At 45.8% G+C, this 15,791-nt stretch overlaps 1 protein-coding gene across 1 annotated transcript; it reads right to left on the reverse strand.

Moving 5' to 3' along the window:
* Positions 1–9,092: 9,092 nt before the first annotated feature.
* On the reverse strand, positions 9,093–15,339 carry KRT5 (keratin 5). Its single transcript, XM_055566360.1, has 9 exons — positions 14,704–15,339; positions 13,929–14,143; positions 13,104–13,164; positions 12,898–12,993; positions 12,124–12,288; positions 11,651–11,776; positions 11,201–11,421; positions 10,241–10,275; positions 9,093–9,770 (listed from the first exon to the last, which is right to left on the reverse strand). Exons 1-9 carry the CDS (start codon positions 15,259–15,261, stop codon positions 9,454–9,456), a joined length of 1,794 nt encoding a protein of 597 aa, XP_055422335.1. The 5' UTR covers positions 15,262–15,339; the 3' UTR covers positions 9,093–9,453.
* Positions 15,340–15,791: the final 452 nt, after the last annotated feature.

Genomic DNA, 15,791 nt, shown 5'->3' on the forward strand with positions numbered 1-15,791 from the left:
CAATGCCTTACCAAGAAGTATTCTTCCACCCAATTCTGAGAAAGAAGTTTTCCTTCCCATGGCATGGTGTTCTGAGCTACTTTCTTGGGATAAAGTCCTTAAGCTTGACATGAATGAGGCCGGGATGGGTAGGAAGGGCTAGCAAGTCAAGTTGGAGCAACATCCTGTTTTTCCAATGCCCTGTGTCTATGTCAATGTCCCATGTCTGTTTCTGCTTTCACATTGTAATAAGAGAGTTGAGTAGTGGTTGCAACAGAATGGTGTGTGACCAGCGAAGCATAAAAGATTTATTAGATGGCCCTTTAAAGAAAAATTTGCCAACCCCTGGCTAAGAGCAAGAGCTCTTGAGTCAAGCAAGGTACTTAGGCTCACAGGCTCCTGTGCATCTTTATGCAAATTACTCATTTTTAGAGCTGTAAACTGGGGATGAAAATAGTACCTATCTCACAGTGCTGTGAGGATTATGTGAAATAATTCATGTAAAGGTCTCTGCACTCTGTGCGTGCATAAGTTCTCAACGAAGATGAGCTAATATCGTCATTATCATGGAAGTATGAAGAAGCTTGGTGTGTTCAGGGATCCACAAGAAGCTTTAAGAACTGAACACAGAAGCAATCTGTAAGTGTCTATGAAGGGGAAGAAAATGCAACCAGCATTGCCGGTTTGTACCACATTAGTAAGGATCAAAAGCCACAAATAAAAGTTGGCTGAGTGTTGCCAGAGGCCATGCAGAGGCATGAGATCAGAAGTATGATTTGCAAGCTTGCTGGCACTCACTGCAGCAGTCAGAGGAGAGTTCTGCTCCAGAGAGGATGAGGCTCCCTGCCCAAGGGGCTGGAAGAAAACTGGTGGTCAGAGGGAGGGAGAATCCGAGTCCTTGAAAGAAGCGTGGCAGGCTGCCCTCTCCTTCCTGTGGAGTCAAGTTCCCCTGCACCACCCTCTGCTGGGTCCTTGTCTGAGCTGTGCACACCAGAACAGGCTTCTATCAACCAGCACAGGTAATCAGATCTGTTCCTCTTTTAGGACTAAGTGTGTGTCTCACCCTCAAGTGAAGTATATAATTCAATTGCAGAAGGAACCTCACATTCACTTCAAGAACTGAACACAGGAGCAGCCTGTACTTGCCTATGAAGGGGGAGGAAATGCAACCAGCATTGCTGGTTTGTGCCGCGTTAGTAAGGGGCCTCTCAGAGGATGATTTAACTGCAACATATTATCCGGTGCGGTTTGGCCTGTGTACTAGACAGCACCAGCAATGTAAAGCTACCTGGACTAAACTGTACTTCTTTCCACTTCCCGAGTCTGGTCCTCTGCGCTCTTCCCCTGCTTTAGTGCCCAGGAGAGGGTTGTATTCATAGGCAGTGGGAACCCACTGGATGGTTAGAGAATTGACTTCCCAGATGAAATCTCTTCAGTGATCACAAATCATGTCCCATAATGGAGCCTAAGGGAGTTATAGTTTCCCAGAGGAGCAGGGTGGGGAAGCCAGACCGTCATAATAAGATTAAAACAAAGAGTGATCATTCAGGCAGCTATGTGAGAGAAACTAAAACAAAGCAGCGTGAGTAACTCTGACAATAACCAGCCTCCTCCCCAGCAGGCTGCCAAGTCCAGGCTCTACTCTGTGCCCAGGGAGCCTCCATCCAGGCTGGTGCTGTCTTTGATGGCCGTGGAATGAGGAAGGCTTTTGTTCTATGGTCCAGGGATTAACCTGTGTGTACTCTTTGCATTTTTTTCCCAGCATGGAGAAAGGCAAGAGGGATCCCCTGACGCCTGAGCCCATGGCAAGTCTGCATCAAGAGGATTTGCTTTGTCTTTCTGCCTCCCTGGGTGGAGCTGACAGATGAGAAGGAGGAACAGGCCATTGTCACATTCCATCAAAAACTCAAGACTAAATCCCTAATCCTGCAAACTCCAGAGTAGGATTCCTGATCCTAATCCTACAAACCCCAATGAGGGATGATGTCTTTCCAAGGGAATCCCAGACATAATCCTGTCCCTGGGGAGCACCCATCGAAAGAGAAAAACATGCAGCCACATGTGTGAAGGATGGGGACAGGAGCTCTGTTGCTGATCAGGGTTCTTGGCCTTCTTAATCAGTAGAAACTGATCAGAGGTCAGACAAGAAATTCAGGCAAAGCTTTCCTGGGGCTCCTACTGCAGCAGGGGAGAGTAAAAACAAGTAATAGGTTTCCTTGTTAACCCAGGGGCCAGCTGGTTCCTTAAAGGGGGTGAGAGTAGGGGTGTGTCCAGGGGTCTGGCCGGAGGGGTAGCTTGGGTGGTTTGCCTCCCCCGCCTCTGGTGATGTTGTGTGCAGAGAGCACTCACACTCTGCTTTTGCTCTAGGTTTTCAAAAGTGGCAGTTGGGGTGTGTTTTGGTCTTTTTTGTATCTAGTTGTTCATAATTTGCCTCAACTGCCAATGTGCACAGTTATTTTTAATCTCTTCTAGTTTCTTTGTATTTTGTTGCCATGGAAGCTGTTTGTCCAGGTGCAAACAAAGGGTCCCAGGTCCCAGCCTGTCTCAGCACCAAAGTTGGAGTGGAAAGTGCAGCCTTCTATGATTTACAGAGTGGTTCAGAAAATACTGAAACTTTCAAAATTATATTACTTAGTAACCAGGCTGTTTATGAACATGTATGGTAGACTGTCCCCCTTCTCAATTTTCACACCCACAGACCACCCATATTTGGCAGAGAACACAGTGAAAGGTCACATATCTGGATATGATTATCTCCGTGGCTTTATCCACGGCTGCAGAGAGTTTCTGTCAACTCCTTCTTCCAGCAGGATGGGGCTCAACCATAGGTTGATCTTGGGGTCCAGAGATGATGGAAAAACACCTCCACCATGCTCAGTGGATTGCTTAGTTCAAAGTATTGACTTCTGAAACCGTGGTCCCAAATCCCGAGATGTCATTCCACGTGACTTCCAGTGGGATAAGTCAAGAACCTTGTATTTTTCCAACCTCTTCTTCATAGCCTGGAGGAGATGAAGGGAAGCATTGTGGCTGCCATTTCAACAACCAGAAGCAATATGCAGCAAAAGGTCTGGAATGAATTGGGGTGCAATATTAGCTTACAGAATTGGGGCGTGTCATGTGCCCTGAGGGACACAAATTGAGTGTTTGTACAGTTATAGAAAGAAAAAAAAACCTGATTATTCCCTTCAACTGATTTTAGTACATGTTCTTATAAAACCTAGTTACTGAGTTATACATTTTTTAAAGTGTCCATTTCTTTTCAACTCGCCCTATACAATACCCTATATTGGTATTGGGTAGGTATTTGTACTTGAAAGTGTAAGTCACGGATAAGTACATCATTGGGCTGGGACTGAAGGGCATATTTGGATGAAGAGACAACCCCTGGCTTTCCTAATCAATGTGGGAAAACTAGCTGGAGGAAGAGCAATGGATATCTTGTGAGTGAGGCATTTTGATGCTCTGAGGCAATAGTGATGCTAGAGGTGAGAAGTGTTTTAGAGAAGCTGTAAGGATGGGGAGAGAACAGGCTGAACTCCAGGGCTAGTGTGGAGCATGGGTAGGATAAGCAGCAAAAAAAAGCATGGAGAGAGGACAAGGAGCCAGATGCTCCTTCATCATGTGTCCTCAGTTCTCAGTAAGAACAGGGGTTAAAGGCAGTCAAACCAGGGCTCCAAGGGGGACCAAGAAAGTGTCCAAGAACTCCCAGTGGACTCGTTTCTTTCTCTCTCCACTGCCTCCCTAGCATCCCTGTGTCCCTTCTTATTTCCTCTTTGAGCTCCTGGTTTTCACCTCCTCACTTCTGCAGCAGCCACCTCACTACACTGTGTTATTAAAAGAAAAGTATAGTTGGGTGAAAATACTCCAACACTTTAATAAGACACACCGAGTATCTGACTCAAATAGCATGATTGGATGAGATGCCGCCTTATGCCCGATGTCTTACTACCTCTGTCTTCTGATTAAACTCCCTTTATTTTAGTAAAGAGAAAATATTGATGAATTATGAATGTGCTGGATAATTCCTCCTACCAATTCAGGATGATCTGGAGTAATTCTTTCCCCCGCCCCCCAAAAAAAAATTCATCTCAAAATCATCTGAATGTCCTAGAAAGCAAACATGCCTCCGTCTCTTCCGAGATATTTTGGCATTCAGTGGCTACTTCCATTTGTTAATCCTTTATAACCTCATTTTAGGCCTGGGGTTGGAATTAGTGACAGATCTTTGATATTCCGACCCAAGTCTGCACACCTAACATTGCACAGGAGGCCTCAGGGGGATCTGATACATGTAACCTCCTTTCCTCTGCTCTTCCCTCAGCCACTCCCTGGAAATACCTTGGGTTTTTCTGATAGGCCCAGAAGAGCGCTTAAGATGGCTAGAAAAGTTTGGATCTGTGGCAGAAACTGTTGATTTGGCTAATCTAGATTCCATTCCCAATTTACTTTTTTCTTTTCCATTTCCCCTTTAGAAACTTGAAACATGAAATATTCTTTGTCTTAACTTTTTTTTGTTTCTTGAGGTATAATTTATATACAGTGAAAAGCACAGATCTCAAGTGTAGCATTCAATCAATTTTGACAAATTTGCACACTTCAGTATCCACACAATATCAAGATATATAACATCTCCATTTCTCCAGAAAATTCTTTTGTGCTCTTTCTCTTTAAGCCCACTGCCCCTAAACAATCACTGTGTTGATGTTTACACCTTGAATTAATTTATTTTAGAATTTTATATAAATGGAATCATACAGCCTATACATACATATTTATAAATATATATGTATATATTTGTGTGTCTAGATTTTTGCAGTCAGCAAAATGTTTTTGAGTTCATCCAGATGGCTGTGAATATTGGTAGTTCATCCTTTTTTATTACTGAGTGAAGTACCATTGTATGAACAAACCACAGTTTCTTTACCCATTTTGACTGATGGCTTCCTAAAATATTCCCAGTTTGAAGTTTCCTTCCATAAAACAGTTGTAAGCATACTTGTGAGGTTTTGTGTTGACGTATGTTTTCATTTTGCTTAAATAAATACCTGGGAATATAGTTGCATCAGCAGTAAATGTACAACCAGTCCAGCCAGGTGCACAGTGTGTGTACATAACCAGAACCATAGTAAATTCCATTCCTCTCTCTCACACACACACATACACACAAGTAAATGTCTGTGTTTTCTAAAATGATTGAATCATTTTTAAAATACCCTTCAATTTTTAGAGCTGTTTTAGGTTCACAGCAAAATTGAGCTTAAAGTACAGAGTTCCCATATAGTCCCTGACATGCATAGCCTTCCCCACCATCAACATCCCACATCAGAGTGGTACATTTTTTACAGTCGATGAATCTATACTGCTATAAACATCACATAACCGGTTTTCGTGTGAACAAAACTTCAGCTCACTTGGATAAACACTAATTTGTGCAACTGCTGGGGTGCACGGTAAGAGTATGTTTTTTAAGAAATGCCCAAATTGACTCCAATGTGGCTGTATCATTTTGCATTCTGGCCAACAGTGAATGAGAGTTCTCGTTCTACATTCTGGACAGCATTTGGTATTCTCAGAGTTTTGGATTTTTACCATTCTAGTGGTGTGCAGCAGTATGTCATTACTTTAACTTGAATTTCCCTAATGAAATATGATGTGAGCATTTTTTTCATATGCTTATGTGCCATCTGTATATTTTCTTTGGTGAAGTATCTGCTAAGATCTTTAGCCTATTTTCTAACTGGGTTATTAGTTTTCTTATTGTTGAGTTTCAAGCGCTCTTTATATTTCAGATAACAGTCTTTTGTAAAGGATATATATTTTGCAGATACTTTCTCCTAGTTTGTGGCTTGATTTCTCATTCTCTTGACAATATCTTTTGCAGAGCAGAAGGTTTTAATTTTTTTCACCCTTTAAATTTTTTATTTTGTATTGGGGGTATAGCCAGTTATCTGCTATTCATTTCTGATTTATTTATATTTTTGATATGAACATATATTATACAATTTCATTCTTTCTACTCTGATGAATGTTGACAGCTTCTAAGCCCCGCCCATTGCCCTTCCCCTTCTACCTACACCTGAGAAAACTGGTAAGAAAGCCCAGATGATCCCTCCTTTATAACTAGTGGAAATTTCGAAGTAGGTGCGGGGTTCCTTGGCCTGGCCCCATTCCTAATCACCATAAAAAACCCACTCTGGTCTCTTTTAAACAATAGTGAACCCGCTTGGGAGGCCTGCCCTGCTCTTTTCAGAACACCTTGTTATGTGAGTAATGTCATTTTCATACCATCTGTGTGTATGTGTGTGTTTGTGAAGTCATCAGTCTCAACAGTGGAACTACATTTTGAGTGAAGGTGTTCACAATAATTGGTGTTGTGAGCAAGATGTCTAGATGATGACTGCTATCACTGGGATCTTTCTTTCCTTGTTTTGGCTTGCAGCATGGCAATGTGCACTTTGAGCTGCTGCATTCTGGCCAGTGGGCTCTTTGAGCTGTGTTGCCACCTTCTGTCAAGCTTGCACTTGAGCTGTACTGCTTTGTGCTACATTTGCTGAATTCTATCACGGCCTCTGTTATAGACTTAGCTGACCTATATCAGAAGCTTCAGTCGTTGTCATTTGGAGACAATTATGGGACTGGAGCCCTCCTTAAAGTGTCACGTGTCTCAGCCCAGACCTATTTGTGTGTCTCATATTGAATTCTGTGTCTTGATTCCTTTATAAACAATGACTGACGCCAAGCTCAAGGGAATGACTCTTGTCTTGTGAAGACTTTTGAGTGTCTTAAGCAGGCGTTGGCCCACATTCTGTGAAGTACTCAGGGGAAAGACTGTGCAATATATGATCCTATCAGGTGATCACTCATTGGGTGGAAGAGCAATTACACTGTAGCATACTGAGACCACACACTTAAAGGAAAACAGTGTAAGAGAACCCTACAAAATGTCACTCAGTCATGTCCGACTCTTTGCAACCCCATGGACTGTAGCCTACCAGGCTCCTCTGTCCATGGGATTTTCCAGGCAATAGTCCTGGAGTGGATTGCCATTTCCTTCTCCAGGGGATCTTCCCAACCCAGGGATCGAATCCGGGTCTCCCACATTGTAGACAGACACTTTACCGTCTGAGCCACCAGGGAAGTCTTAAATAGTGTACGAGAACCCTACAAAATGCTTTGCTGCTGCTGCTGCCGCCTATGCCTCTGTTGCCAAGAAAATCCTCTTCTTGTATTTGTATTTCCCCATATACAAAATTGTATTTTCCCAAGGAAAATACATTGGGCACCCTGGTGGCACAAGTAAGGGGTTAAACCAACTGTGGGAAAAGTCTCAAACCCTGATGATACTGATTTGAGGCCTTCTGAAGGAAGAAATGTATAGATATGAGCAGCGTAGCAAGAATTCCTCTCATAAGTAAATCTAGTAACCCTAGAAAAGAGAGGGGGCATGGCAAGGGAGGGAAGAGGGAAGCGGGAAGAGAGAGGGAGGAAGGAAAGAAGGAAGGAAGAGAATCAGAGTGAGGAAGCAAGGAAAGAAAGAAACCTGAAAACGGGGAGGAAACAAACAGACACACACACACACACACACAATTTGATCAATTGGAAATCTGAAATTTACAAAAATAATTTATACATCAAAAAGATCAAAAGGGATGTGTACTGGCTCTGCACTTCTACCACATAGGTTCTAAACTGACTTTAATGTCTGCGGAAATACACCAGTTGGCCAGTCTTCATGGCCTTAATCCATACTGGAGCTCAAATTATACTGGTAATCTCACTAAATTTAAACAAGGTTCCCCTGTAATCTTGAAGAAGTCATTGAACACCAAAGAGAGAGCAAACAAGTATGCCTCACCTTAATTATTAGAACTACTGACTTGCCTCAATTTCACATGATCTTACCACTCATTGCTCCCCACACCCAATATATCTCACAGTAGTTATGGACACTCTGATCCAATGAGCAACACACTAAAATTAAATTAAGTCCTGACACTTGAAAATTGGCTTGTAACAATAGGACTTCATGGACTTTTGGTTATAGTTAATGTGCTCTAGTGTAAATGAAAACAGGGCCTTCAAAATTGAAACCCATTATAGGGAATATATTTAGAGAAGGGGTGATTATGCTCACTGTTTCTCCATTCAACAACTCAGTTTGGCCTATTTTTAAACCTGGAAAGAATAAAGATGCCTCACAGTGGGTTACCAAAATCCTAATGCCATTGTCATACCTGTTAAGGTCCCTACCCAATATTTCTGAAATTGTTGGCTGTGTTCAAACAGCAAGAGGTAAATATTTCACTTTTGAGGATTTGGCTGATAAATGTTGTGTTCAGTGCCCATTGCTACAGCCTCTTTGTCACAGTGCTTTCATCTCTGAAGGGGGACAATCCATCTCCCTCCACATGCTGATGGCGTACCTCAGCCACCCTGCCATCACACACAGTCTTTGCAGGCAAGATCTTAAATGCATACCAGAAGCGCAGGCATGACATTGCACTGATGAATTCCTATTTGAAGAGATTCATTAAACACCCTCATTCAGGATCAGTAAAGACAAGCTAATGGAAAGAGGATGGCCTGTGAACCCACACATAGTGCAAATTCTGGCCACCTCCATTAAATTCCTGAAATTATTTGCTAATCCAAGGGCCCCTACATCCCTGACACTATTAAGGAACTATAAGCTACTGACCCTGTAAGCACCCACATTATTAGAACAGGACCAACATCTATAAAAGGACCTCTATGTGTTTTGGAGGCTTCAAGACAACAAATTCCTTATTTACAAATTTGACTTAGGCCAATTTGCAAAATCAGCCCATCTTGAATGGGCCCCCCTCCAACAAACAGCTGTACAATCTATACAAGCTACAAGTCAAGGAAGCTTCCCCTTCACGCCCTCCAGAGACTCCTTCATCGTAGAGGCTTTAGCATCCACCCCTCATGCCTCCTGGAGTCTCTGCACCACCCACAATGGTCACTTTCTTTTCAAGGCCATTCTGTCCCCCTGTGAATCAAAGGAACCAACCGCATCTGGACAGATGGACCCTCAGTGAATCTCTAGGTTGGGTGTAGATCTTGAAAAAACAGTTCTTCCCAACAGCTTATATTATGAAAGCATTTTATTGAACACATTCTGGAGATAGACCAGATGGGATTGGGGTGAGGACTCTGTTTTGATGGTTTAGATACTGGAAAACATTGGATTCTTCTGTCACTGAGGACCAGGCTATAGAGACTCAAAGGCTGCTTGGGAGCAGAGCATAGAATCAGGACACACCAGGCTAGAGACTGGGGGTTGGGCCTTCCAGGAACCAAAGAATGTGGGTCTGCGATAGGCTTCATTGACTAGACTCCAGAAGAGGAGAAAACTTGGCTTGAGACACCACCTAGAAGAGGTGGATGCCACAGGTGGATGCCACAGCCGGCTGCTGGGCTTGGGAGGCAGTGACTTGCTGCAGGCTCTTAGCTCTTGAAGCTCTTCCGAGAGGAGGAGGTGGTGGAGACAAATTTGACGCTGGAGCTGCTGCCCCCACCACTGCCAAAGCCCAAGCTTCGGCCACTGCTTGCACTGAAGCCAGAGCCCCCGACACTGAGCCCACCGCCTAGGCCAACACCCCCACTGCTGCTGGAGTAGAAGCTGCTGCTGCCGCCTCCGCCAAGACCACCGCCCAGACCTCCGCCCAGGCCGCCGCCGAGGCCGCCGCCCAGGCCACCGCCCAGGCCGCCGCCCAAGCCACTGCCACCACCGTAGCCCGAGGAAACGGTGTTTGTGACGACAGCTGCAGAGAAAGGAGGGAAAATCTTGGTGAGACCAGTCTGGCAGATTGGTCCTATGCATCTAATTTATTTGATCCTGCTGCTGTTAGCACTGTACGTGGCCCCTTTAAGACAGCTGCCGATGAAGCCCAGAAGAACTAAGTCATTTAGTGAAGCTCCCTAATAGAAAGCCGGTGAACACAGTAGGCAAGGGATGGTGCTAAGTCCCCCAAGGGAATGGGGGTCAGGGCAATGGGAGACAGAGTCCAAGATGGGTAAGATACAGAGCTCACCCTTTAGGAGATAAGACATGAGCCCTGTTGCTTCCTGTCTCAACCTGTGTTTTTATTCCTGTACCACCTGCTTCTCACTAAGTATATTAAACAACCATTTGGGAGATGGGCATGTCTGGTAGCTAGAAACAGTGGGACTCTGAGTCACACCAAATACCCTGTATTGTCATCATTGTTAATGTCTGTTCAAAGTTACTTACAGATGTTGACTGGTCCAACTCCTTCTCCACTCAGTCTGAAAGGGAAAAATTGAAATGAGTTAAAATCCCCCCAAAAGACAGCAGTAATCTATGTGGATAACTCCAATAGTCATGTTTAGAGCTTGTTCTCTGAGCTAGGAGACTGCATGCCTGAAAAACTGCTTAAATTAGAGTAAGAGATAGCTCTCTGGAGAGACTTCCTAAAGGAATAGATCTCAACCTAGAAACAGGTTATCAAAGGAAGATTATAATTAACACTCTCCTCTACTCATTACATGGAAAATGTGAAGGAGAGGCTGTGGGAACTATACACATGTATGAAGCAGTTGTTGCCTTACAGGAGCTACATCCTGTGAGAAGACTTGGCTTAGACAGAAATACGTCAAGGAGGAAGTAGGCAATGGGCAGTGTCAGAAGACTGAAGAAAATGCAGTAGTTTGAGAATCCAAAGGCAGATGAGTTTAACTCAACTGGAGTAATCATGAAAGGCTTCCTGAAGGAAGAAGCACTTGAAGAATGAGAAAGACATGTGTGAGGTTGCTTAGTTGTTTGAAGGAGAGGCAGCATCAAAGAATACTGGTGGTGGGTCAGAAAAGTGAGTTGAGGTCTCATTGTATAGGTCAGCTGTATGTCTGAGGGGGGAAAAATTTGGTGAGACCAGTCTGGCAGATTGGTCCTATGCATCTAATTTATTTGATCCTGCTGCTGTTAACACTGTACGTGACCCCTTTTAGACAGCTGCAGATGAAGCCCAGAAGAACTAAGTCATTTAGTGAAGCTCCCTAATAGAAGCGTGTCAGATTGGGCTGGATCGGATCATTGGATTCATGATGGATAATCATCAGGTACAAGGTAGTGGCCACCTATGTGTGTGTGTTTTGACACCCAGTAATGGAGTAGAAGCTCTACTTTATCAAACGTGAGGCCACTGTGATTCGTGATGTCAGCTGTGTCACCCACCTGCACTCCTCGCCCTCCAGCAGCTTCCTGTAGGTGGCGATCTCCACGTCCAGGGCCAGCTTGGTGTTCATCAGCTCCTGGTACTCCCTCAGCAGACGTGCCATGTCCTGCTTGGCCTTCTGCAGGGCGTCCTCCAGCTCCGCCAGCTTGCTCCTGGCATCCTTGAGGGCCAGCTCCCCACGCTGCTCAGCGTCAGCAATGGCATTCTGCAGATTGGCACACTAGAGGGGAAGGAAGGAAGGGTGGGGACACTTTAGAGGCTCACCTGGGCCTGAGGTGTCTCTTTCTGAGATTGCAGAGAGAAGCCAGCACATTTGCCCTGGTCATTGTGGATGGTGGAACACTGAAGTGCTGGTGCCTGCCCCAGCTCTGGGTGTATATGTTAAGAAAGCAAAACAAAGTCGGTTCTCCTTTAAGGACTCAAGCTCCTTCCCTGCATTCTTTCCCTACCTGTTTTTTAACGTTGTCGATCTCGGATCTCAGCCTCTGGATCATCCTATTCATCTCAGAGATCTCGTGCTTGGTGTTACGGAGATCGTCGCCATGGCGACCTGCAGTCTGCTGCAGCTCCTCATACTGATGCCAATGGAAAAGAAGAAAGAGTCCATTACACGAGCGTGGAAACACTCCCCCAAGTTCATAGGTAGGAGCTACCTCAAGGTGGTAAGTGGCATAGTTTTGGGGAGCCTGGAGCTGGTCTTAATTTCCTCTTTAGCCCCTTTGCTTTTCTGTAGACACTCATGTGAAACAGTGAGATTCTCTTTAAGATTCTTCAATTTATGTGGCAGATGTATGCATGTCTCATAACTCCTCCCAATAGGCCTCAGCAGGTCTCAGGAGCCCCATCCTTAGCCTTTGGTTAAGGCCTGGAATACTTGATGTGTGTCCTTCCCTCATTCAGGACACTTCGCCACAGCACCCACCTTGGTCTGGTACCAGGACTCAGCTTCTGTGCGGCTGCGGTTGGCAATGTCCTCGTACTGGGCCTTGACCTCAGCAATGATGCTGTCCAAGTCCAGGCTGCGGTTGTTGTCCATGGACAGGACCACGGATGTGTCTGAGACGTGCGTCTGCATCTGGGACAGCTCCTGCAGGGAGATTTGAAGTCAATCATGTGAGTCCATTTTATTTCATATCATTCCATTCAAATCTTCTATTCATTGTTCTATGTCAACTTGAGGAAAAAAATAATAACCTCCTACCTGTTAATGAAAAACTTATGTCAGTTAATAAATAATTCAAATCACTACTAAATCTATATTTTAAATTTAATAACTCTGAACATCAAGAAACCCCTACCATGTAACCTCTCAGACTTGACTCTTCTTAGGTCAAAATTGATCTGAAAAGAACCTGACGGTGTGGTTTGCCATGCTAAGAGTTAGCAGAGACAGGATGGTATTCCACAAAGGGGAGATGGCCAGGAAAAGTATACCTGGGCTTCTAATAGCTCACTGTAAATCTCACTCTGCAGACTGATTATTGTAGAGGTCTTTTGCTTTAAATTTGACTTAAAAAAGAGAGAGAGAATTAGCTTTATTCAGTAATAAAGTGTGAATAGTGCTGAAAGAGTAGAAAAGACAAATATGTGTCCATGCCATAGGAACCACTGAAAGTCACTTAATCCCAGAGACCCTAATCCCTGGTGATGTCTCGGTGACCATCTCTCTGGCTCCTGAACAGGGGACATTTCTTACCGCATCAAAGAACATCTTCATGAAGTTGATCTCGTCCATCAGTGCATCGACCCTGGCCTCTAGTTCCACTTTGTTCATGTAGGCAGCGTCCACATCCTAGAGAAACATGGTTGGTTGGCACTGTACCCCATTCCCACCCTGACTTAAATGAACAACACCTTAAATGAGCATAACCACAGGCGACAGTTTCTCTGCTACCCACATACCTTCTTCAGCATCACAAACTCATTCTCGGCAGTGGTACGCTTGTTGATTTCATCTTCATACCTGGTGGTAAAAAGGAATGGGAAGTGCTTATCAGAGGATGAGACCCAGGGCCTGTACTGCACATAGTCAACTGTGAGCCTACCTTCCCCCTGGAAGAGGCCTCTCATATCATATGGACAGAGAGGGAGGGACACCGGGAGCAAGAACCTCTGGGCAAGCTCCCTACCCATTAGGATACTGTTTTCTCTGTAATTGCCTAGCAGATAGCTATTCTATTAATGCTATAATTCGGTCGCTTCAGGAACATTCCTGTAGAAAAACTATACAGCTTCATTAAAATTCCACATCTAGTACATTTCTCTAGTGCTTTATTTTTCAGCTTTCATGGCCTTTGAAAAAAACAAAAAATTAGCAGCCCAGCTGCTGGTTCATAAGGACTAAAGAAATTGTTTAGTACTTAGACCAACCTAGGTTACATCATCAGTTCCTGCTTTGAGGGGAATCCATCAAAAAGTCCATGTTGTGTACTTTGAGTGTATTGGGGAGGAAGGTCCCCCAAAGCAAGGATTACATGACTACTTTTTTCACCAGGTCATGCCAAGGGCACTGAGCTTGTTACTGAAGGCTGAAGGCTAAGTATCTTGCAGAGGGACTGAGCTTGCAGCTAGAACTTTCTAAACATGGACCTGATGTTTTCCCAGCACTTTAGATGTCCATGAAAAATGTATCTGTTTTCAGTCCTTGGGCAAGGTATAATCAGTGGTCTGGTTATAAAGTATATCTGGTACAGAGACTCGCCCTGTCTCCATTCTACCCCAGCTCACTTGTTCTTGAAGTCCTCCACCAAGTCCTGCATGTTCCTGAGCTCCGAATCCAGGCGGCCTCTCTCCCCAACGATACCATCCAGCTGTCTCCTGAGGTTGTTGATGTACTGCTCTAACAAAGGCTCCAGGTTCTGCCTCACGGTCTTGGTGCCCTGCTCCTGCAGCAGGGCCCACTTGGTGTCCAGGACCTTGTTCTGCTGCTCCAGGAACCGCACCTGGAGGGGGCAGAGTTTGAAGATGGAGACATCTGAATCTTATGTTTCACTGATCAAATTTCCAGTTTTCCTCCCTTCTCATGCTGTCCCCCTAAATCTTCCCATGGGCAGTGCTTGGACCTGGGCCGAAGAGGACAGGTCCAGAGTGAAGCATCTAAACTCACTCTTCTAGGGGAGACAGGACACTTATTCAGGGCACAGAGAGCCTAGGCGGAGACTGGCCCAGGGCAGGGGTGGCTGTGAAGGCACTCAGGCTACTGTCCAGTGAACAGATCCACCTTTCTATGCAATCAGCCCCGTTACATGGAGCACAGAATGCATCTCTCTTCCCCACAGTCAGTAAAGAGCCTTCAGGGGGTCAACTCTGAAGGGGATGAATTAAGACCCTCTCTTCCAAGCTGCCAGTCTAATTAAGAAAGTGGGCCACGAATCCAGGACACGGAAACAAAGAGAAAAACATAGGAAGATATTTGTACAAGGTCAGGAAATCTCCCCTCTTCCCACTTCTTTAGCACATATCCCACACTCATGGTGGTTTTCCACCAAGAATCAGTTCTCACCTTGTCGATGAAGGAGGCAAACTTGTTGTTGAGGGTCTTGATCTGCTCCCGCTCCTCAGTCCTCACCCGCTGGATGGTGGGGTCGATTTGCAGGTTGAGGGGAGTCAGAAGACTCTGGTTGACAGTGACCTCTTGGATGCCTCCAGGGGGGCACACTGGGAAGCCAGGACCACCGAAGCCACCTCCGAAGCCAGCTCCACCACCGAGCCCAAAGCCACCACCGCCAGCTCCACCGCCAAAACCAAATCCGCTCCCGGCTCCACCTCCAAAGCCATAGCCGCCTCCAGCACCAGCACCAAATCGGTTCCTGAAGCCACCGCTGCTGGCGCTAATGGAAATCCTCTTGGAGCCCCCCAGGTTGTAGAGGCTCCGGCTGCCAAAGCCACCGGCACCGTAAGCACCCCCGAGGCTGACCCTGCCGAAGCCGCCACCGCCGCCACCCCCGGACCGGGATACGGAGGTGAAACTGGTGCGGGAGACGGACGGGGTGATGGCAGAGGCAGTGCTGAAGCTGCGGCCGCCCCCGCTCCGGAAGGACACGGTTGACTGGCGAGACATGATGGCTGGTTCCTAGTGGAGTAAGAGTAGCGGGAACTAGCGGTTGCGAGGTGCTGGAGAGAAAGAGCAGCGCGGGACAGGACGCGGAAGGCGGCTCTGTTACCTGGGAGCCGCAAGCCCCGCTTTTATCCTCTAGACCTGGTTTGGGCGGGAGAGTTGTCGAGCTGTGAATGATTAAGTGGGCTGGGCATGCCTGGGGGGCAGCTGTGAGCTCACCGACACACCTGCGCAGCGGTGTGGGGTGCAAACACTGTCTTCCTGGCAGGCTCTGCTCAGCTAGGGATAAACTTGCCTTGCAGCCCTGATGTCTTGGCAGCGAATAGGCCATGCTGCCAGCAAATCTTTCTTTACAGCCGGGGCCTAGGGCTGTGAGTAGCCCAAAGAAGGGTGCTGGGAAGCAAGGGGGCATTTGGCCAAGGTCCTGAAAGATCCTTCCAGGACCAGGAATGTCATCAAACATCGCAGCACATTGCACACTATCCACAAACAGGGGGCAGAGCGAGTCCCCACTGGCAGCGGTCTGCTCTGCT

This window comes from Bubalus kerabau, chromosome 1 (genome assembly GCF_029407905.1).
Source record: "Bubalus kerabau isolate K-KA32 ecotype Philippines breed swamp buffalo chromosome 1, PCC_UOA_SB_1v2, whole genome shotgun sequence".
In the NCBI taxonomy this organism is placed as follows: domain Eukaryota; kingdom Metazoa; phylum Chordata; class Mammalia; order Artiodactyla; family Bovidae; genus Bubalus; species Bubalus kerabau.